Raw genomic sequence first — 25,058 nt, 5'->3', positions numbered from 1 at the left:
ACAGAAATAGAAAAAAAACAATTCTAAAATTCATATGGAACCACCAAAGATCTGAAATAGCCAAAGCAATCTGGAGCAAGAAGAACAGAGCTAGAAGCATCGCATTTCCTAATATCAAAATATATTACAAAGTTAGGGGTGCCTGGGTGGCTCAGTCAGTTAAGCATCTGCCTTTGGCTCAGGTCATGATCCCAGGGTCCTGGAGTTGAGCCCTGCATCAGGATCCCTGCTCAGCAGGGAGTCTGCTTCTCCCTCTCCCTCTGCCCCTCCCCCCACTTGTGTGTGCTCTCTCTCTCTCAAATAAGTAAATGAAATCTTTAAAAAACATATTCTGAAGTTATAGTAATCAAAACAGTATTGTATTGGCATAAAAACAGACATATAGACCAATGGAAACAAATAGCACATAAATAAATCCATGCTTCTACAGTCATCTGATCTTTGACAAGTGTGCCAAGAACACAAAATAGGAGGATAGTCTCTTCAATAAACGGTGCTGGGGAAATTGGATATCTGTATGCAGAAAAATGAAATTGGACCCTTATCTCACACCATATACAAAAATCAACTCAAACTGAATTAAAGACTTAAACATATAAAACTACTAGAAGAAAACAAAGAAAAAGTTTCTTAACATTGGTTGGGGCAATGATTTCTTGGATATGACACCAAAACCACAAGCAAAAAAGTAAAAATAAATAAATGGGATTACATCAACTAAAAAGCTTCTGCACAGTAAAGAAAACAATCAACAGTTAAAAGGTAACCTAAGGAATGGCAGAAAATATTTGCAAACCATATATTTGATAATATCCAAAATATATAAATCATGCCTACAACTCAATACCAAAAAAACAAACTCTGATTTTAAAATGGGCAAAGGACCTGTATATACATTTTTCCAAAGACATAAAAATGGCTAACAAGTACATGAAAAGGTGCTCAACATCACTAATCATCACTAAGGTAAGTCAAAACCACAATGATATTTTACCTATTTTATCCATCCCCATGATGGGCATTAGGAATTTCATGTGTCATGATGAGCACCAGGTGACGTATGGAATTGTTGAATCACTATATTGTACACATGAAACTAATATAACACTGTATGTTAACTATACTGGAATAAAAAAAAACACAGTAATATATCATCTCAACTCAGAGTGACTATTATCAAAAAGACAAAAGATAGCAAATGAGGATGAGGATAGGGAGAAAAGGGAACCCTTGTGCACTGTTGGTGAGAATGTAAATTGGTGCAGCCACTATGGAAAATAGTATGAATATTCTTCAAAAATTTTAAAATAGAACTATCTTATGTTCCAGCATTCCCACTTCTGGGTATATATCCAAAGGAAATGAAATCAAGATCTCAAAGAGATATCAGCCCTCCCATATTTATTTCAGCATTATTTACAATAGCCAAGATATGGAAACAACCTAAATGTCCCTCAATGGATAAATGGATAAAGAAAATGTGATACACACACCCACATATGTATATATGTATATGATATATATATATATATATACATACACGCACACATATATACACATACATACATACACACCCACAATGAAATATTGTTCAGTCTTTAAAAAGGAGGAAATCCAGGCGTGCCTGGGTGGTACAGTCAGTTAAGCACTGGACTCTTGGTTTCAGCTCAGATTGTGATCTCAGGGTCGTAAGGCCTTAAGACTCTCTCTCCCTCTGCCCCTCCCCACTGCACTCTTTCTCTTGCTCGCTCTCTAAAATAAATAAATAAATCTTAAAAAATAAAAAATAAAAAGGGAGGAAATTCTGCCAGTTGCAACAACATGGATCAACCTGGAGGAAATTATGTTAAACTAAGTAAGCCAGACACAGAAAGACAAATATTGCATGATCTCACTTACATGTGGAATCTAAAATAGTCAAACTTGGGGTGCCTGGGTGGCTCAGTTGGCTAAGTGTCTGCCTTTGGCTCAGGTCATGATCCTGAGGTCCTGGTATCGAGTCCCACATCAGGCTCCCTGCTCACCGGGGATTCTGCTTCTCCCTCTCCTTCTGCCCCCCTCCTCGGCTCATGCTCTCTTAATCCCTCTCTCTCTTAAATAAATAAATAAAATCTTAAAAAAAATAAAATAGTCAAACTTATAGAAGCAGAGAGTAAATGGTGATTACCAAGTGTTAGGAGAGGAGGAAATGAGGAGATGTTGGTTAAGGGGTACAAAGTTTCAGTTATGCTGAATGATGAATGAGTTGAATAAGTTCTGAAGATCTAATGTACAACAATGTGTCTATAAGTAATAATCATTCATTGTATACTAAAATTTGCTAAGAGGGAAGATCTTAAATGTTCTCAGTACACACACACACAGAAGGAAAGAAAGTGGTAAGTATCTGAGGTGATGGATATGTTAATCAGTTTGACTTTGGGTGATTATTTCACTATGTGTATGTGTGTACATTTATATATGTATACCAGATCATCAAATTAAATTAAATATATATAATTTTTAATTGTCAAATGCACCTCAATTTTTACAGTTCATTTTAAAAAGAAAATTAGTTTTTTCTAGTGGGTAGACTAGATGAAATCTAACATTCCTTTCAATTTGAGAAGCTTATGATTCTAAGATTTAATTAAGCAGATGAGAAAACTGAAACTCAGAAGAGTTCAGTTGCCTTGCCTAAAGTCACAGTTTATTGTTGCAGAATTGAGATTTCAGATCTCCTAACTCTTAATCTATGCTCTTGGAAGAACATCTTAAATTCTGACTAATTAATTATCTTCATTCTCTCTTCTAGTCCCCACAACTTGTGGTTATGCGGTAGTCTGACACACAACTAGTGGCACTAAGCCAGACAACTAGATTGTGTAGAGCAACAAATAAATTCAAGTTGGCCAAATGATTCTCTAGCTCATGCCTAGTGTCTTCATGGCTAATGATTTGCTCAGGATGAACACATTTTACACTTGTTGTCCCAGCATAATTACTAATATCTTCCCCTTTTACTGTTAAAGTGTCATGATTTGGATGATATGGTTACCTTACCAATGGCCAACCCAGGAGGCCCTAACATTTTGTAGTTACTAAACCTTGATATAACAAAGCAGTTGAGTTTAAGTTACAGCAAAACCAGTGATTCTGTTATATCTAAACATAGCCTTTCATCAAATAAGCCATCCCAAACAAGATTCCTTTAAGGAAATATATCTTTAGAAGATTTTGTGCCTTATGGGATGTTTCATCTGAGACTCATACACTTTGCAGATACTTAATGCTATTAAGTTCTCACATTTGGATAGTGCTGTAGAGTTTACAAAATGCCTAGATTAACAAGATCTCCTTTAACTAATAGAAAAATAATTACTGTACCTATCTGGGTTCCAGATTGTGCTGAGAGGGATTCAGGAGATTGAGGAAATAGTCTTAGCTGCCCTAAAACAGCAAAGAGTATGATTGGAGTGATGGTCTCTGCATGAATGTATTCACCTAAATATTTTGGAGGGGATAAAAATCAAGCACAAAACCCAACAACCACACACTGAAAGCTTTAAGTTAAACTGTCTTCCTTAGCATTCAGAGATCAGTGGTTTGTATACATGCCAGTTTTTCATCTGTCTTCAAAATGGATTTTTAATCTGTGTCAACTACTAGAAAAGCCTGTAATGATATACTATATTAGTTTCCTAGGATTGCCATAGCAAATTACCATAAACTGAGTGAATTAAAACAACAGAAACTTATTCTCTCACAGTTCTGGAGTCTAGAAATCCAAAACCAAGGTGTCAGCAGAACCATGCTCTCTCTGAAGGCTCTAGGGGAGGATCCTTCTTTGCCTCTTCTTAGCTTCCGGTGATTGTAGGCATTCCTTGGCTTGTTAAACACATTACTCCAATCCCTGGCTCCATCATCACGTGGTTGTTCCCGCTGTGTCTACATGCTCTGTATCTTCACATGGTGTTCTTCTCTCTGTATGTAGTTGTGTCCAAATTTTCCTCTTCTTATAAGGACACTAGTCATTGGATTAGGGCTATGTGTGGTCTAATTCAGTCTGACCTCTTTTTAAATTGACTATATCTGCAAAGACCCTATTTCCAAATAAGGTCACATTCACAGGTACTGGGGAATAGGACTTGAACATATTTGGGGGGGGGGAAACAATCTATCCTCTGCCCACATCCCCAAAAGTCATGGCCTTCCTACATGCAAAATACATCCACCCCATCCTGACATCCCCCAAAGACTTAACCCATTCCAGCATTAATTCTTAGCTCAAAATCTTACCTTCTAAATAATCTAAATCAAGTATGGATAAGACTTTTTGTATGGTCCATCTTGGGGAAAAGCTCCTCTCTATTCATGGAGCTGTAAAACCTAGAAAACAAGTTATCTGCCTGCAAAATACAATGCTGTGACAGGCATAGGATGGACATTCCCATTCTGAAAGAGAAGAAATGGAAGGAATAAAAGGGTTGCTGGTTTAAAGCAAACTGACAGCCCAGTAGAGCAAATTCCATTAGGTTTCCAGGCCTCAGAATAATTCTCTGGTGGCTTGATGTTCTTTCCTCTGGCCCCATTCTCTCAAGTTAACAAGGGCGGGAGCCCCCGACTCTAATCAAGGAAGTGGCCCCACCCTCTGGATCCAGGAATACAGTGGCCTCACCTGCAGGCCACCACTCTCTGGATCTGTGGTGGCAGGGGCAGCACCTCTGGCTTATGAACCACCCTCAGCATCCCTGCTGACCTCTGAGCCCCCTTAGAGGCATTCTTCCATTTTGTTGAAGAATAACACATGTTCACAGCCAAGTAACTCTATCAGCCTGTTTTCTGCCTGTAGAGTCCCCAAAGTCTGACAGTCTTTCTTCATTTGGTCCCATGTCTGACCCTTCAGTCCAAGCTGCCAATGTTTCTGCTGAGATAGTTTATTGGATCCATGTGTCACACATCTAATCCCTCCAGCAAAATTTGTCCAGCCACACTCTTAGTGCTCTCTCCAGAGCACATATTCTCATGTTTTGCAATGTATGTAGGCTAATAATTTTTCCAAATCTTCAAATTCTGGTGACTTTTTGCTTAATAGTTCTGGAATGGACTGAACCTTGCACATTCTAGGAGAGTTCACATGTCACTCTGTAATGAAATGATCTGTTTAGGAAGTTTTCTCCTCCACTAAACTATGAGCTCCCTGGAGGCAAGAACTTTGGATCATTTATCTCTATGTCTCCAGTGTCTAGCTTCATAGATGACACAAAATTGGCTCTTAGTAACTATTGGAAGAGGGAAGGAGGTTGGAAGGAAGGAAGGAACATACTTGTAGAGTTATAATTTAGTGGCTTGGGGAGTAGAAAGGTACTGGGAGCTCAGACTGCCAAAACCAAGACTATGTCACTTCCTCAGGATTCTTCACCATCTACTCTGATCTTCTTGGAGCTTTGTCAGGGTCTAAGCATGAAGAAACATTGCAATCACAAAGTGATCCCAGATCAGGTGAGCCTTTAGCTCATCAAAGTAGCTTTTCCTTCTGGAAGCTTCCTGGTCAATCCAACAGCAGCTTAGCACATAGCCAGCATACCAGAAGAGGGAAGAAGGATGGAACAGAGAGTGCCATGTGTAGGCTATGGTTTAGATGGCTAATTCCTGTAAATTGATCAAGGCTGAATACTTAATGTGCTAGAACCCTCAATAGCTCTCTCTCTCTAATGGACCACTATCAGCTGGCATCAGGGAGAATATATAGTTCTTTTTAAAGTCTTGTTATGCCTTTACACACCCTACCCATTTTATTATATAAATATAACCCATTACTTATTGTCAAGAATAAAAGCTAAATGTGCACACCTAATGTCTACACTCGAGAAAGGCAGAAAGGAAAAAAATAAGACATTCACAAGAATTAGAGAAAAAGTGGAAGAGTCCCATGGAATGCACACCCAGAAAAAACTTGGGTGTTTTTGGTGCCCACCTTTTCTTTTCTCCTTTCAACCCCCAAACGAATTGCTGTTATACCCTCTGCCTTCCCCACAGCCATAAAGAATCAGACTGTGATAAACAAATGCAGCATTTACAGGCAGGTTAACAGTAAATGTCAAATTCAATACCATGGAATAGAACACCAAACAGTGTTTTCATTTCATATTATTTCATGAATGCAGGGACTCTGTCTTGTTCATTTAGCTCCAATGCCTTGAAAGGTGCTAAGCACATAGTAGTTATGCAGTAGATATTTGTTTAATGAATTTTGAATGAATTAAATTGATTAACCAGGAACCTGCTGTAGGTAGTCAGAGTGTAACATTCAGAAAAAAATGCTTGGGCAAGAAGCCCCTGAGATGAATGCACTACTCTGCTTACCTGGCAGCAGTAAGGCCAGTAAGGGGAATGTATATCTCCACGAGATAGTTAAAGCATTCCTTAGCCCAAAGTCAGAGATCCCTGCCTCCTCCCTTTCTTGCCTGACCAGATGACTTGGATTCACTGTTTTTCCAACTAACCACCCCCTTTAGCTGACTACTTAAAGAGAACCAAGGACAAGGCTAACAGAACTAATTTTGCTTAGACTAAATCAATACAGTGGTTTGGCCAAGCAGTATAGAGATCATTGCTCCTGTCTCCAGCTCCAATTGTAGGATCTACCTCCCTATTCCTTTTCCCTTTCCAAAACCACTGGGAAAAAAAACTGGAGGTGGGAGATTTGTTAGATATTGGCTCCAATATTCAGTCTTCCTCTTCACATTCTCTGACACCTGACTGGCCATTTCAGACTTAGAAGCAGATTTTCTGTCCTTCCTTAATATCTCTCTATGATTAACTCTCTATTCTCTCTTCTCTTTGGCTTATTTTAGATACCTGCAGCAGAAAACAACCCTTTCCTTGTTGGAATGCACTATTGGTACTCCAGTCACAGCCCCCGGACCCAGCACTGCAATGTCTGCCGGGAGAGCATTCCTGCCTTATCTAGAAATGTTATCATCTGCGAAGGTACCTTTCTAATTACTTTAGGAAATGGAGCCCAGTGGGTGGAGACAGGGGTGAAAGAGCTCATGTGGCTTTAGTGTCATTGACTCATACTAGTCATTGACTCTAGTGTAAGGTTAATTCTGACACTTAACAGACTGAAGAAAAGAGATGGGAAGAAGCTGGCATGAATGGAAATTCTCATGAATTAAATGGAGGGCTGGGTCTGAGAGGATTGGACAACACAGTCACAAGAGCTGGAACAACAGAAATCACCTTATTCTTGCCATCAGTTTCCATTCAAGTCAGATAGTAGATAATTTAGCCAATAAGAATAAAAAGGAACTAGAAAATATGAGAAATAGGCCTTTGGAGGTGGGCCAGAACTATTTAGATGCATCTAAGTTCTAATTTTCAGAGAATCTTAGGGAAGGGCCTTAGAATCTTCATTGTCACCAGATTCACATCTATCTTTTTTCTTCCTTTTTTTCATAGTGTGCAAAGTGAAATCTCACAAATTATGTGCTTTGAGAGCAAGCAAAGACTGCAAATGGAATACATTGTCTATCACTGATGACCTCCTCATGCCCGCTGATGAAGTAGTGAGTACCAGCCATCTTCTCCTACAGGCACTCTTTCCCATCTCTACTTTAACCAGGATACACAGGGGAAGGAAGACTTCTTCCTGTCTCCATACAACCCAAGTCAACTTCCTGCCTAGGCTTAAAATCCAACCAGTCTAGAAGAATGAAAGCCCCCTACTCCCAGCTGTCCTCACTTGCTAGCATTGGAGTGGGGAGGGCAAGACCATGAAGAACTTTGTTGGGGTTACTTAATGTCCTCTGTGGGATGGTATAGTCACTCCAGCTGGCCCTTTCTCTCCTTATATCTCTAACTTCTACCTCTTACCTTTTTTTTTTACCTTTCAGAAGAGTATGCCTCATCAGTGGGTAGAAGGAAACATATCTGTCAGTTCTCAGTGTGCAGTATGTCATGAGAACTGTGGCAGTTATGAAAGACTTCAAGATTTCCGATGTCTCTGGTGTAATTCTACGGTAAGACTCTTATCATCTCCTTGATACTTAGAGAACTTGACTTCTAGAGAAGGGGTGGAGTTAAGCTATGTGCCTACACATAGATAGAAATCTCAGAGACCCTTACCCCAAAATAGCAGCTTACATAGTACAGAGCTCAGTATCTTGCCTTTCCAGATCTGGCTATGGAATCTTGGAGAGAAAGACTTGACTCTCACCTTTAATGGTTCTTAATTGGTGAGGTCTACTAGCAAATGGGAAAAGCTGAACTCTGTTATGACAGTACGGGCAATTAAAAAAATAAGTTGTGAGTCTATCCTTAAGAAACCTTCTGCCTTCCTCATTCACTATTTCCTGGAAACTTACAATCTTTGTTAATTAATAATGGTTAATAAGATTAACATATTACTATTGCCACAATGTATTGAGTGTTTTGTGTACATGGTCTCATTTATTCCTTACAACAACCCTAAATAGGCCTTATTGTCCCCATTTACAGCTGAGAAAAGTGAGGTTCAGAAAAATGAAGTGATTTGCTCAAGGTCATGCAGCCAGTAAGCAAAAAGAGTCTTGATTCATACATAATTCTGCAAAAATCATATTCTTAACTACAATACTACCATGCTTCTAAACCAGTAGTTCTTAACTGGGAGTGATTTTGCCCAACCCACAGGAAACATTTGACGATATCTGGAGACATTCTTGATTGTTACAACTTTGGGAGAGAGGGTGTGCAATGGGCTTATAATAAGTAGAGGCCTGGGATTCTGCTAAACCTCCTATAATGTACAAGACAGCACAAAAAAATAACTATCTGGCCCAAAATACCAATAGTGTCAATGCTGAGAAACTCTGATTTAGACTTTAGCTTTTAGATGCTCCTGTCAAACTGATTATTCTAGACAAGAAGAAACTAAAGTATGAACTTCTTTTTAGAAGACTCTGGGTCCCTCTACTTTGCTCCAGCTCATCAGTTGCTCCTGAAAAGGAGCTTATACCCTCATCAGACACCCCAATTTTTGCAGCTGTCCCCAGGGGACACCTCTAGATCACACAGATCTAGTGGAGAGTGAGTGTAGGTCCCAAAAACTGTAACCAGCGGAGAAAGAGTTCTTACCTAGCTACCACACCCAGGGTACAGCAAGGGGCAACAATCTGAGGAATCCAGTGTTACTGTAAAAAAGGACTCTTAGCATACCTTCATAATTATGGCCTGAAGGGCAGGCTAAACACATATCTAAGGGCCCACTGTAATACTTTTTAGAGACCTAGGAGGATAGGCACCATCTTGGTGCTTTCCCTCTGCCACACTCCAGAGTGCCAGTATCTCCAAGAGGGGAATTTTACATGCATCTGGTATGCCGGGGTTTTTTTGCAGCGGCTGCCCAGGTGATGCCCCTTTATTGCCTGGCTCTGCTGGCCAGCAGGGCTTGCATTCCTGGGTCCTATGGGACTATAACAAATGGAGAGAGGGTTCCTGGCCAACTACCATAAAGAGGGCACACCACAGACAGCAGGCTGAAAAGAGGCCTATTTGTTTGTCCTGGAGTTTTAGCCTAAAGGGCAGGCTTCTGGTTTGGCTATTGTGGAGTGTCTGACTCTTGATTTCAGCTCAAGTCATGACCTCAGGGTCATGAGATCAAGCCCCATGTCAGACTCTGTGCTGGGTGTGGAGCCTGCTTGAAATTTTCTCTCTCCCTCTCCCTCTGCCCCTCCCCACCAAAAAAAAAAGAAATGTTAAAGGGACTTCTTTAAGCTGAAATTAAAGGGCACTAGTTAGTAAAAGGAAAACATATGAAAAATATAAATCTCACTGGTAAGGGTAAATATATCGTAAAATTCAGAATAATCTAACAATGTAAATGTGGTGAATTAATCACTAAAGCTAGTATGAAGGTTAAAAGACAAAAGTAGTAAAAGCAACTATAACTATAATTTGATAAGTGATACATGACATAAAAAGATGTAAATTAGATATCAAAAACATAAGACAAGAGGGGGAGTAAAATATAGAGCTTTATAATGCATTCAAACTTAAATTGTTATCAACTTAAAACAGGCTATTACAAAAGTTGTTATATGCAAACCTCATGGTAACCACAAAGCAATAACCTTAGTAGATACACAAAAGATAAAGAGAAAGGAATCTATGTATACCACTACAGAAAATCTTCAAATCACAAAGAAGAGAGCAAGAGAAGAAAGGAACAGGGGAACTACAAAATAGCAAAAAACAATTCAAAACTTACATACCTATCAATAATTACCTTAAATGTAAATGAACTAAATTCTCAAATCAAAAGACATAGAGTGACTGGATGGATAAAAAAAGAAGACCCGTTATATCCTGCCTATAAGAGACTCACTTCAGATATAATGATACACACAGACTGAAAGTGAAGGGATGGAAAAGATATTCCATGCAAATGGAAACCAAAAAAAAGGAGGGGTTGTTATACTTATATTAGACAAAATAGACTTTAAAACAAAGACTGTAATAAGAGACAAAGAAAGTCATTATGTAATGATAAAGGGGACAATCCAACAAGAGAATATAACATTTGTAAATATTTATGCACCAACATAGGAGCACCTAAGGGAAAAATACACAACAACACAATATTAAGGGATTTAAATACTCCACTGTCATCAATAGACAGATTATCCAGACAGAAAATTAATACAGAAACATTGGCATTAAATGACACATTACACTAGATGGATTTAATAGATGTATACAGAACATTTCATCCAAAAGCAACAGAATATGCATTCTTCTCAAATACACATAGAACATTCTCCAGGATAGATCATATGTTAGACAACAAAACTAGTCTTAATAAATTTTAAAAGATTGACATAATGTAAAGCATCTTTTCTGACCACAATGGTATGAAATTAGTAATCAATTATAGGAATAAAACTGGAAAAACCACAAATATATGGATATTAAACAACATGCTACTGAACAACCAATGGGTCAAAGAAGAAATCAAAAGAGAAATCAAAAAATACCTTGAGACAAATGAAAATGGAAATACTGCATACCAAAACTTATGGGATGCAGAATTCTGAGAAAATTGTGCCGTAGCAGGATCCTGAGCTCACCTCATTCCACAGACACACTGAGATAACAGCCACATCAATGCAACTAATTCAGAACATGACCTAAAAACTGGCAGAAGAGACCTTCCACCGTTAATTGTAGAGAGGAGGCCACAATGAAAAGGGTAAGAGGGACAGAGACACAGGTGGGAACCAAACCCTTGTATAGACTAACCACAATTGGAAGAGACACCTCAAGTACAGAGAAGTAAGAGGATTGGACCCCACCACCAGGCACCCAGGCACAGGGGACCTGAAACTGGGAAGACAAGTTCCCATAACATTTGGCTTTGAAAACCAGTGGGATTTGATTTCATGAGTTTTTACAATCAGCAGGGCTTGATTCTGAGTACTTTAGAAATCAGTGGGTTTAGCTCCAGGAGAATCAGAAGGTGATAGGAAATTAGGTCCCTGCTGTTAAAGAGACAGCATAACAAATAACCCAGCCGAGATACAGCATAGAAGCAGCAGTTTGAGAAGCAAACTGGGGTATAAGTGAAGGAGATTTATTCACTAATCCCAGAACATGTGCTGGAAGGGCAGGGATCTATAGGAGACTTCTCAAAGAAAAAAAGAGCTGGCAGGTGCCATTTCTCTCCCACCCTCCCCAGCCTAGATAGTTGGACACCTGCAGGAACCAGCAAGAACACTCTCCACCTAGCTTACTAACACTGTGCACCCTACCCCATTCTCCTGTGGATCTGGCCCATTCAACCAGCCAATAGTCCCTCCAAAGCAGTTCCTGCTAAATCTCATCCTGCAAGCAGCTCCATCAGGGACAAACACCACTCCAAAGTGACTCCTACCTTGGGGAGAGTAGAAGATAACCACACACACCAGTACACCCACAGTCCCAGCAGTCAAACCTTAGAGTTGACAGTGCAGAGAGGGTATCCTGCTGATCAGTGTAATTGCAGTCCTGGCAAATGGACTGGGAGCAGGCATCTGGTCTGACTGCAGGCCTTGCCCCCCAACAAAAGCCTCTCAGGAGACAATGCAGGGAGAGCATCCTGCAGGTCAGTGTGACTACAGCCCTGGTAGACAAGCTGAGGGCAGGCATCTGGTCTGATTGTCAATGCTGCCCAATTACAAGCCTGTGGCAGCCCCATACTGGCTTCTATTTTTTTTTTTAATTTTATTTTATTATGTTATTTTAGTCACCATACAATACATCATTAGTTTTTGATGTAGTGATCCATGATTCATTGTTTTCATATAACACCCAGTGCTCCATGCAGTACGTGCCCTCTTTAATACCCATCACTGGGCTAACCCATCCCCCCACCCCCCTCCCCTCTAAAACCCTTAGTTTGTTTCTCAGAGTCCATAGTCTCTCATGGTTCATCTGTCCCTCCGATTTCCCCCCCTTCATTTTTCCCTTCCTTCTCCTAATGTCCTCCATGCTATTCCTTATGTTCCACAAATAAGTGAAACCATATGATAATTGACTTTCTCTGCTTGACTTATTTCACTCAGCATAATCTCCTCCAGTCCCATCCATGTTGCTGTAAAACTTGGGTATTCATCCTTTCTGATGGCTGAGTAATATTCCATGTATATATGGACCACATCTTCTTTATCCATTCATCTGTTTGAAGGGCATCTCGGCTCTTTCCACAGTTTGGCTATTGCGGACATTGCTGCTATGAACATTGGGGTGCATATGGCCCTTCTTTTCACTACATCTGTGTCGTTGGGGCAAATACCCAGTAGTGCAATTGCTGGGTCATAGGGTAGCTCTATTTTTAATTTTCTGAGGCACCTCCACACTGTTTTCCAAAGTGGCTGTACCAACTTGCATTCTCATCAACAGTGTAAGAGGGTTTCCCTTTCTCCACATCCTCTCCAACATTTGTTGTTTCTTTCCCTGTCCATTTTTGCCATTCTAACTGGTGTAAGGTGGTATCTCAATGTGGTTTTGATTTGAATTTTCCTGATGGCTAATGGTGATGAACACTTTTTCATGTGTCTGGTAGCCATTTGTATGTCTTTTTCGGAGAAGTGTCTGTTCATGTCTTCTGCCCATTTTTTGCTTGATTATTTGTTTTTTGGGTGTTGAGTTTGAGAAGTTCTTTATAGATCTTGGATACCAGCCCTTTATCTGTAGTGTCATTTGCAAATATCTTCTCCCATTCTGTGGGTTACCTCTTAGTTTTGTTGATTGTTTCCTTTGCTGTGCAGAAGCTTTTTATCTTGATGAAGTCCCAAAAGTTCATTTTGGCTTTTGTTTCACTAGCCTTTGGAGATGTATCTTGAAAGAAGTTGCTGTGGCCGATGTCAAAGAGGTTACTGCCTATGTTCTCCTCTAGGATTTGGATGGATTCCTGTCTCACATTGAGGTCTTTCATCCATTCTGAGTTTATCTTTGTGTATGGTGTTAGAGAATGGTTGAGTTTCATTCTCCTGCATGTGGCTGTCCAATTTTCCCAGCACCATTTATTGAAGAGACTGTCTTTTTTCCATTGCATGTTTTTTCCTGCTTTGTCGAAGATTATTTGACCATAGAGTTGAGGGTCCATATCTGGGCTCTCTATTCTGTTCCATTGGTCTATATGTGTTTTTGTGCCAGTACCATGCTGTCTTGGTGATCACTGCTTTGTAATATAGCTTGAAATCGGGCAACGTGATGCCCCCAGCTTTGTTTTTCTTTTTCAACATTTCCTTGGCGATTCGAGGTCTTTTCTGATTCCATACAAATTTTAGGATTGTTTTTTCCAGCACTTTGAAAAATGTCATTGGAATTTTGATCGGGATGGCATTGAAGATATAGATTGCTCTGGATAGCATAGACATTTTAACAATGTTTATTCTTCCGATCCATGAGCATGGAATATTTTTCCATCTTTTGGTGTCTTCTTCAATTTCTTTCATGCGTGTTCTGTGGTTCCTAGAGTATAGATGTTTTACCTCTTTGGTTAGGTTTATTCTGAGGTATCTAATGCTTTTTGGTGCTATTGTAAATGGAATTATTTCTCTAATTTCTCTTTCTACAGTTGCATTGTTAGTGTATAAGAAAGCAATTGATTTCTGTGCATTGATTTTGTATCCTCCCACATTACTGAATTGCTGTATGAGTTCTAGTCATTTGAGGGTGGAGTCTTTTGGGTTTTCCACATAAAGTATCATGTCATCTGCGAAAAGAGAGAGTTTGACTTCTTCTTTGCCAATTTGAATACTTTTATTTCTTTTTGTTGTCTGATTGCTGTTGCTAGGACTTCTAGTACTATGTTGAATAATAGTGGCGAGAGTGGGCATCCTTGACATGTTCCTGATCTTAAGGGAAAGGCTTTCAGCTTTTCCCCATTGATGATGATATTTGCTGTGGGTTTTTCATAGATGGATTTTATGAACTTGAGGAATGTTCCCTCTATCCCTATACTCTGAAGAGTTTTAATCAGGAAAAGGATACTGTATTTTGTAAAATGCTTTTTCTGCATCCATTGAGGGGACCATATGGTTCTTCTCTCTCCTTTTATTAATGTGTTCTATCACATTGAGTGATTTGCAAATGTTGAACGACCCTTGCATCCCGGAGATAAATCCCACCGGTCGTGGAGGATGATCCTTTTAATGTATTGTTGGATCCTATTAGCTAGGATTTTGTTAAGGATTTTGGAATCCATATTCATCAGGGATATCGGTCTGAAATTCTCCTTTTTGAAGGGGTTTTTGCCTGGTTTGGGGATTAAGATAATGCTGGCCTCATAGAATGAGTCTGGAAGCTTTCCTTCTGTTTCTAGTTTTTGAAACAGCTTCAGTAGAATAGGTATTAGTTCTTCTTTGAATGTTTGGTAGAATTCCCCAGGGAATCCATCAGGCCCTGGATTCTTGTTTTTGGGGAGGTTTTTGATCACTGTTTCAATCTCGTAACTGGTTATTGGCCTACTCAGGTTGTCATTTTCTTCCTGTTTCAGTCTTGGGAGTTTATAGGTTTCCAGGAAGGCATCCATTTCATCCAGGTTGCTCAGCTTATTGGCATATAGTTGTCGATAATAATTTCTAATTATGGTTTCTATTTCTTTGGTGTTAGTCATGATCTCTCCCCTTTCATTCATAATGTTATTAATTTGGGTCCTTTCTCTTTTCTTTTGCATAAGTCTGGCCAGTGGTTTATCGATCTTATTAATTCTTTCAGTGAACCAGCTTCTAGTTTCATTGATCTGATCTACTGTTTCTGGTTTCTAATTCATTGATCTCAGCTCTAATCTTAATTATTTTTCTTCTAATGCGTGGCTTAGGCATTGTTTGTTGCTTTTTCTCTAGTTCTTTAAGGTGTAGAGTTAGTTGGTGAATTTGGGATTTTTCTATTTTTTTGAGTGAGGCTTGGATGGCTATGTATTTCCCCCTTAGGACCACCTTTGCAGTATCCCATAGGTTTTGGACCGATGTGTTTTCGTTCTCATTGGTTTCCATGAGTTGTTTAAACTCTTCTTTGATTTCCTGGTTGACCCAAACATTCTTGAGCAGAGTGGTCTTTAGTTTCCAAGTGTTTGAATTTCTTCCAAAATCTTTCTTGTGATTGAGTTCCAGTTTTAAAGTGTTATGGTCTGAGAATATGCAGGGAATAATCTCAATCTTTTGGTATCGGTTGAGACCTGATTTGTGACCCAGTATATGGTCTATTCTGGAGAAAGTTCCATGTGCGCTCGAGAAGAATGAGTATTCTGTTGTTTTAGGGTGGAATGTTCTGTATGTATCTATGAGGTCCATCTGGTCCAGTGTGTCATTCAAAGCTCTTGTTTCCTTTTTTATTTTCTGCTTAGATGATCTGTCTATTGCTGAGAGTGGAGTATTGAGGTCTCCTACAATTAACATATTATTATCAATACAACTCTTTTTTTGGTTAACAGTTGCCTTATGTAGATGGGAGCTCCCATGTTGGGGGCATAGATATTTACAATTGTTAGATCTTCTTGTTGGATAGACCCTTTAAGAATGATATAGTGTCCTTCTGTGTCTCTTATTACAGACTTTAGTTTAAAATCGAATTTGTCTGATATAAGAATTGGTACCCCAGCTTTCTTTTGAGGTCCGCTGGCATGGAAGATGGATCTCCATCCCTTCACTTTCAGTCTGGATGTATCTTTAGGTTCAAAATGAGTCTCTTGTAGACAGCATATGGATGGGTCCTGTCTTTTTATCCAATCTGCAACCCTGTGCCATTTTATGGTAGTATTTAGGCCATTCACGTTGAGAGTGATTATTGAAAGATATGAATTAATTGTCATCATGTTGCCTGTGAAGACTTTGTTTTTATAGATTGTCCCTGTAAATTTCTGTTGTATATCACTCTTGGGGTCTTTCTCCTGTTATAGAACCCTCCTTTATATTTCTTGCAAGGCCGGCTTAGTGGTCACATATTCTTTCAGTTTCTGCCAGTCTTGGAAGCTCTGCATCCCTCCATCCATTCTAAATGACAGCCTTGCTGGATAAAGTATTCTTGGCTACATGTTCTTCTCATTTAGTACCCTGAATATGTCTTGACAGGGCTTTCTGGCTTGCCAGGTCTCTGTGGATAGGTCTGACGTTATTCTGATGTTCCTCCCTCTGTATGTAAGGAATCTCTTCCCCCTAACTGCCCTTAAGATGGTTTCCTTGGTTCTAAGATTTGCGAGTTTTATTATTACATGCCAGGGAGTTGGCCTGTTTTCCTTGATGTTGCGAGGGGTCCTCTCTGCCTCTAGGACACGAATGTTTGTTTCATTCCCCAGATTAGGGAAGTTCTCAGCTACGATTTGCTCAAATACATCTTCTAGTCCTCTCTCTCTCTCTCCACTCCTTCCGGGATTCCAATTATTCTGACATTGGAACGCTTCATGGTGTCACTTATTTCTCTGATTCTATTTTCATGGATTCTGAGTTGTTTTTCCCTGGCCTCCTCTTTTCCCTTTTTGTCTATTAATTGGTCTTCTAGGTCACTAATTCATTCTTCTGCCTCGCTTACCCTAGGTGTTCGATTATCTAGATTAGATTGGATCTCATTGATAGCATTTTTAAGTTCTGCCAATTCAGCTTTCATTTCTGCCCTTAGAGACTTTATGTTGCCATTAATTGATTTCTCCATTCTAGCTATTATCTTCACAATTGCTAGCCTGAATTCCAACTCTGATATCTTGGTTATATCTGAATCCATTTGTAAATCTGTGGCATAAGTCATTGTCTCTGAGTCTTTCCTATTTGGGGGTTCTTCCTCTTAGTCATTCTGTTGAGAGGTGGTTGAGGGAATGTATAGAGTCCAAATTATTGACCAGAACCCAAGCAAGATGCACCTGTTTTCTAGGGACTTTACGGTTGCTGAGCTCTTGTTTTCCCAGGCTGTCTTCTAGGGGAGGGGCCTGCTGTGCTGTTATTCAGGCAACCCTGTTTGGGCAGAGTTGCCCTGACCCTTGTGGCAGGGGGTGGGCTCAGTGAAAACAGGTTTTGGGGGGCTTTTGTTCTCTGGCAGCTTTACCTGGCAGCTTTCCGCATCTCTTCCAAGAGTCAGAGCAGAAGAGAGCGTTTCTAACCCTCTGCCTCAGAGCAGAGAGATCGCAGTCTGTTCTTCAGTGAGCTCTCCAGGCCACATTATCTCCATTTCTGTCTGTGCTGCTATAAACTGCGGCATCCTGGGTTGTGTGCCCCTGAGCAGCGCTCCCAGTCTTCACCTCCATGTCGGGGCACATCTCTGCCCTTATGCTTCTCAAACCGCCAGCTACCCCCAGTTCACATGCGTGGCCCTGCCGCCCCAGTTTCTGTCTGGGGGGCTGCCCTAAAGTCCTTTCCCCACCGCTACCGGTCTGCAAGTCTGTGCCCCGTCCCCAGCGCGGGAGGCTATAGCTCATCAGCAGTGTAGGATTCCAAAGGCTGCCTCCCTGCCCCTTCTGTTTATCCTCCAATATCTGCTCACAGAATCATGGCTCCCTGCTTCATACCTCAAAACCAACTACCTGTGATATTCTGTTTTTAGAAATCCAGGTCTATCTTCTTACATCTCAGGCTGATTTTGTGGGTGTTCAGAGTGGTCTGGTGGATATCCAGCTCAATTCCAGGCACCAGTTGGAATAGGGTCCCCTATTCCTCCACCATCTTTTCCCCCCCTCCTCCCCATACTGGCTTCTTAAGAGCACAGGGACAAAAGCCTGCCTAGTATGCCGACAACAGGCAAAGCGGAACATTGCACCAACTGGACTGAAGGCAAACAAGGCTCAGCCACAGAAGAAAGGCAAGCACAACCCACATAGGAGGCACCACTGAAGTGCCTGGTTCTGGTGAACAAGGGACACTGTGCTAGAGAGCACCACAAGATTTCTTCATAGAGCCACTACTTTGAAGATCAGGAGATCTAACTAACTTATCTAATAGACAGAAACAAACACAAAGAGTTAGACAAAATGAGGAGACAGAGGAATATGTCCCAAATGAAAGAACAGGAAAAAAAACCACAGCAAAAGAGTTAAATGAAACAAAGATAATCAATATGCCTGATAAAGAATACAAAGTAATTGTCATAAAGATATTTACTGGACTTGAGAAAAGACTGGAAGATCTCAATGAGTCCTTCAGCAAATTTTTATAGAAAATATAAAAAAGAACCAATCACAGATGAAGAACCCAATAATTGAAATTAAAAATAAACTAGAAGGAATCAATAATAGATTAGAGGAGACAGAAGAACAGATCAGCAACCTGGAAGACAGGGTAATTGAAAGCAACCAAGCTAAAGAACAAAAACAAAAAAGAATTATAATAAATGAGAATAGGTTAAAGGAACTCAGTGACATCATCAAGCATAATAACATTCACATTGCAGGGATCCCAGAAGGAATGGAGAGGAGGCAGAAAATGTATTTGAAGAAATAATAGCTGAAAACTTCCCTAATCTGGGGAAGGAAATAAAGATCCAGATCCGGGCAGCACAGACAGCCCCCAACAAAATCAGCCCAAAGAGGTCCACACTGAGACACATAATAATTAAAATGGCAAAAACTAGTGGTAAAGATTTTTCAAAGCAACAAGAAGAAATAGTTATATACAAGGGAAATCCCATAAGGCTATCAGCTGACTTTTCAGAAGAAACTTTGAAGAGACTGGCATGATATTCAAACTACTGAAAGGAAAAAGCCTGCAACCAAGAATACTCTACCCAACAGGGCTGTCATTCAGAACAGGAGAGATAAACAGTTTCCCAGACAAACAAAAAAAGGTAAAAGTGTTCATCACCATTAAGCCAGCCTTACAAGAAATGTTAAAGAAAAGAAAAGGCCATAATTATGAGTAAGAAAATTATAAAAAGAAAAAATTTCACAGGTAACTGCAAGCATATAATGAGTAGTAGTTTAATCACTTAGAGAACCAGTATGGAGGTTAAAGCACAAAAACAGTAAAATCAATTATTTCTATAAAAATCAATCAAGGGATTCACAAAATAAAAGGATGTAGAGTATGACAAACCTAAAGCATGTGAAGGGAAGAGTAAAAACTTGGTGCTTTAAATGAGTTCAAACTTAAACAACTATCAACTTAATATAGACTGCTATGTGCATAAGATGTTACATACAAACCTAATGCTAACCACAAATCAAAAATCTGTAATAGATACACAAGAAATAAAGACAAAGGAGTCCAAGCATATTATTAAACAAAGCCACCAAAACACAAGGCACAAGAGCAAGAAGAAAAGGAACAGAGAAGAACTACAAAAACTAAAAAAAAAAAACATAAAATAAGTGACAAAGGGCAGTAAGTACATACCTATCAATAATTACTTTTAAAATTTTTTTAAAGATTTTTTATTTATTTACCTGACAGAGAGAGACACAGCGAGAGAGGGAACACAAGCAGGGGGAGCAGGAGAGGGAAAAGCAGGCTTCCTGTGGAGCAGGAAGCCCAATGCAGGGCTCGATCCCAGGACCCTGGGATCATGACCTGAGCCGAAGGCAGATGCTTAATGACTGAGCCACCCAGGCACAATAATTACTTTTAATATAAATGAACTAAATGCTTTATTTAAGGCATAGAGGGACTGAATGGATAAGAAAGTAAGACCAATCTGTATGTTGCCTACAAGAGATTCACTTCAGACCTAATGACATGCAAATTGGAAGTGAAGGGATGGGAAAACATTTATCATGCAAATGGAAGCAAAAAGAAAGCTGGGGTAGTAATACTTATGTCAGACGAAATAGACATTAAAACAAAGACTAACAAGAGACAAAGAAGGACACTACATAATAAGAAAGGAAAAAAAAAACCTACAAGAGGATACAACAATTATAAATATTTGTGCACCTAACATGGGAGCACCTAAATACATGGTGTGTCACCATTAACAGACATAAAGGAAGAAATTGACAATGATAAAATAATAGTAGTGGACTTTAACACCCCACTTATATCAATGGATACATCATCCAGACAAAATATAAACAAAGAAATAGTGGCTTTGAATGAAACATTGGACCAGATGGATCTAATAGATATATTTAGAACATTCCATCCAAAAACAGCAGAATATGTATACATTCTTTTCAAGTGCACATGGAACATTCTCCAGAATAGATCACATGTGAGGCCACAAAACAAGTCTTAATAAACTCAAAAAGATTGAAACCATATTATATATGCCTTCCAACCACAATGGTATGAAATCACAAAAAAATCACAAGAAAAAATGTGGAAAGAACACAAATACATGGAGGCTAAATAACCTGCTACTGAACAATGAAGGGTCAATGAAGAAATTAAAGAGGAAATCACAAAATACACGGAGACAAATAAAAATGAAAGCAAAATGGCCCAAAATCTTTGATGCAGCAGAAGTTGTTCCAAGAGGGAAGATTATAGCAATACAGGCTTTCCTCAAAAAAAAAAAAAAAAAAAACCCTCAAATAAACAACCTAACTTTACATCTAAAGGAGCTAGAAAAAGAACAAGCAAAGCTGTGAGCCAGTAGAAGGAAAGAAATAATAAAGATTGGAGCAGAAATAAATGAAATAGAGACTAAAAAACAATGGAAGAGATCAATGAAACCAGGAGATTTTTTTAAAATAATAAACAAAAATGATAACTCTTTAGCCAGACCATCAAGAAAAAGAGGGAACTTAAATAAATAAAATCAGAGATGAAAGAGGAGAAATAATAAACAACACCATAGAAATACAAAGGATTATAAGAGAATATTTTTTGGGTTTTTTGTGTTTTTTTTTTAATGAGGATATTATGAAGAATTATATGCCAATAAATTGGATAACCTAGAAGAAATGGATAAATTCCTAGAAACATATAACCTTCCAAAACTGAATCAAGAAGAAATAAAAAATTTGGACAGACCAAGTACTAGCAATGAAATTGAATCAGTAATCAAAAAACTCCTAACAAACAAAAGTTCAGGACTAGCTGGCTTCACAGATGAATTCTACCAAACATTTACAGAAGAGTTAAAACCTATTCTTCTCAAACTATTCCAAAAAACAGAAGAAGATGTAAAGCTTTCAAATTCATTCTATGAGGCCAGTATTACCTTCATTACCAAAACTAGATAAAGACCTTTAAAAAAAAAAACTACAGGCCAATATCCCTGATGAACACAGATACAAAAATCCCCCACAAAATATTATCAAACTGAATCTAAGAATACTGTAAAAAAATCATTCACCATAATCAAGTGTCACTTATTCAAGGGATGCAAATAGATGATAGATAGATGATAGAGAGATGATAGATAGATGATAGATATATAGATGATGATGACAGATGATAGATAGATAGATGATAGATAGATAGATGATAGATAGATGATAGTTAGATGATAGATAGATGTAGATATCATAAAAAATAATGAAATCTTGCCATTTGCAACAACATGGATGAATCTAGAGGGTATAACATTAAATAAAATAGATCAGACAGGGGCGACTGGGTGACTCAGTAAGTTAAGTGTCCAATTCTAGATCTCAGCTCAGGTCTTGATCTCAGAGTTGGGAGTTCAAGCCCCGTGTTGGGCTCCACGCTGGGTAAGGAGCCTACTTTTAAAAAAGTAAGTCAGACAGAGAAAGATAAATACCATGTGATTTCACCATACGTGGAATTTAAGAAACAGAGCAAATGAACAAACAAACAAAAAAGTGACAGACTCTTAAATACAGAGAACAAACGAGTGGTTGCCAGAGCAGAGGTGGGTGGGGGTATGGGTGAAATATGTGGAGGCGATTAAGAGTATACTTTTCCTAATGAGCACCAAGTAATGTATAGAATTGTTGAATCATTATATTTTACACCCAAAACTAATATAACATTGTATGTTAATTATATTTTAATTTAAAAAAGAAAAAAACTTAAGGGACAGAGCAAAAGCAGTTCTAGGAGGAAGATTCATAGTGATAAAAACCTGAAGGAAGGCACGTGTTGTGATGAGCCCTCGGTGTTATATGCGACTAATGAATCGTTGAACACTACATCAAAAAAATCGTTGAACACTACATCAAAAACTAATGATGTACTATATGTTGGCTAATTGAACATAATAAAAAAACCTGAAGAAATAAGAAAATCTCAAATGAACAACCTAAATTTACACTTCAAAGAAATAGAATAAGAACAAGTGAAGCCCAAAGTTAGTAAAAGTAAGGAAATAACTAAGATTAGAGCAGCAATAAATTCAATTGAGACTAAAAAGACAATAGATCAATGAAGCTGAGAGGTGATTCTTTTAAAAGATAAACAAAACTGAGAAACCTTTAGCTACACTCAACCTGAAAACAAAGAGAAGTCTCAAATAAATAAAATCAGAAATGAATGAGGAGATATTACAACTGACAGCACAGAAATACAAAGAATCATAAGGGAGTACCATGAACAATTATACACAAACAAAGTGGAAACCTAGAAGAAATGGATAAATTACTGGAAACATAAAACGACAAAGACTGAATCATAAAGAAATAGAAAATCTGAGCAGACATATTACTACTAGGGAGACTAGTAGGGGCACCTGGGTGGCTCAGTCTGTTGGGTGTCTGCCTTTGGCTCAGCTCATGATCCCAGGGTCCAGGGATTGAGCCCTGCATTGGGCCCCTTCTCAGCAGGGAGTCTGCTTCTCCCTCTCCCTCTGCCATTCCCCCTACTTGTGTTCTCCTCTCTCTCTCAAATAAATAAATAAATCTTAAAACAAAAACCTCCCAACAAACAAATGTCCAGGACCAGACACATTCACTAGTAAATTCTATCAAATATTAAAAAATAATACCAATCCTTCTCAAACTCTTTCAAAAAATAGAAGAAGAAGGAACACTTTCAAACTCCTTCTATGAGGCCAATATTACCCTGATACCAAGACCAGACAAGGATGTCACAAGAACAAAATTACAGGCTAATATCTCTGATGAACATAGATGCCAAAATCGTAAACAAAATATTAACAAGCCAAATTCAACAGTACATTAAAAGGATCATACACTGTAATCAAGTGGGATTTATTCCAGGGGTGCAAGCCTGGCTCAACATGCACAAACCAATTGATATGATACACCACATTAACAAAATGAAGATTAAAAATTATATGATCATTTCAATAGATGCAGAAAATCACTTGACAGGATTTGACATCTATTTATGATAAGAACTCTCAACAAAGTGGGTATAGAGAAAATATACTTCAACATAATAAAGGCCATATTTGACAAGCCCACAGCTAACATACTCAATGGTGAAAAGTTTTCAGCTTTTTCTCTAAGATCAGGAACAAGACAAGGATGCCCACTCTCCCTACTTTTATTCAACATAGTATTAGAAGTCCTAGGGGGGAAGAAAAGAAAAGAAAAGTCACCCAGTTATAAAATAAATAATTCACAAAGTTGAAAAGTACAGCATAGGGAATAGAGTCAATAATATTGTAGTAACATTGTATGGTGACTACTCTAATCATGGTGAGCACTGAGTAATGTATAGAATTGTTGGATCAATATGTTGTACACCTGAAACTAATATAACATTGTATGTCAATAATACTTCAAAAATAAATTCTTTAAAGTGTCCAAATCATAAAGGAAGAAGTAAAACTGTCACTATTTGCAGATGACATATTATATATAAAAAACCCTAAAAAGTTTACAAAAAAACTGTTAGAACTAATAAATTCAGTAAAATTGAAAGATCCAAAATTAATATATAAAAATCTGTTGCATGTTTATATACATAAACTATCAGAAAGAGAAATTAAGAAAACAATGTCATTTATAATTGCATCAAAAAGAATAAAATACCTAGGAATAAATTTACCCAAGGAGATGAAAGACCTATACTCTGAAAACTACAAGCTTTGATGAAAGAAATTAAATAAGACACAAATAAATGGAAAAATATTCTGTGCTCATAGATTGGAAGAATTAATATTGTTAAAATATCTATACTGCCCAATGCAAGCTACAGATTCAATGCAATCCTTATCAAAATTCCAATGGGGCATACCTGGGTGGCTCAGTCAGTTAAGCATCTGACTCTTGATTTCAGCTCAGGTCATAATCTCAGGGTCATGAGATTGAGCGCCGTATCAGGCTCCATACTCAGCGTGGAATCTGCTTGGGATTTTCTTTCTCTCCCTCTTCCTCTGCCGCTCCCCCAAACTCATGCACAAGCATGCTCACATGCACTCTCTAAATAAATAAATAAATAAATAAATAAATAAATAAATAAATAATTTTTTTTAAAGTCCAATGGGATTTTTCACAGAAATAGAACAATCCCAAAATTTGTATGGAACCACAACAGACCCCAAATAACCAACACAACCTTGAGAAAGAAGAACAAAGCAGGAGACCTCATACTCCATGATTTAAAACTATATTACAGGGGCGCCTGGGTGGCTCAGTTGGTTAAGCAACTGCCTTCGGCTCAGGTCATGATCCCAGGACCCTGGGATCGAACCCCACATCTGGCTCCTTGCTCAGTGGGTAGCCTGCTTCTCCCTCTCCCTCTACTTGCTACTCCTCCTGCTTG

General features: G+C 38.6%; 1 protein-coding gene across 1 annotated transcript in view; it reads left to right on the top strand.

The window, feature by feature from the left end:
- Positions 1-25,058, top strand: part of DGKK (diacylglycerol kinase kappa) — a 147,824-nt gene that overhangs the window by 56,994 nt on the left and 65,772 nt on the right. The window contains exons 5-7 of the mRNA XM_032397941.1: positions 6,837-6,972; positions 7,444-7,550; positions 7,881-8,003. Of these exons, the coding sequence (XP_032253832.1) occupies positions 6,837-6,972; positions 7,444-7,550; positions 7,881-8,003 (366 nt within the window). The remainder of the gene's footprint in view (positions 1-6,836; positions 6,973-7,443; positions 7,551-7,880; positions 8,004-25,058) is intronic.

The sequence above is a fragment of the Phoca vitulina genome, unplaced genomic scaffold, assembly GCF_004348235.1.
Source record: "Phoca vitulina isolate PV1807 unplaced genomic scaffold, GSC_HSeal_1.0 scaffold107, whole genome shotgun sequence".
Classification (NCBI taxonomy): domain Eukaryota; kingdom Metazoa; phylum Chordata; class Mammalia; order Carnivora; family Phocidae; genus Phoca; species Phoca vitulina.
Note: the sequence above shows the minus strand (reverse complement) of the source record. Positions and strands in the feature narration are given on the sequence as shown.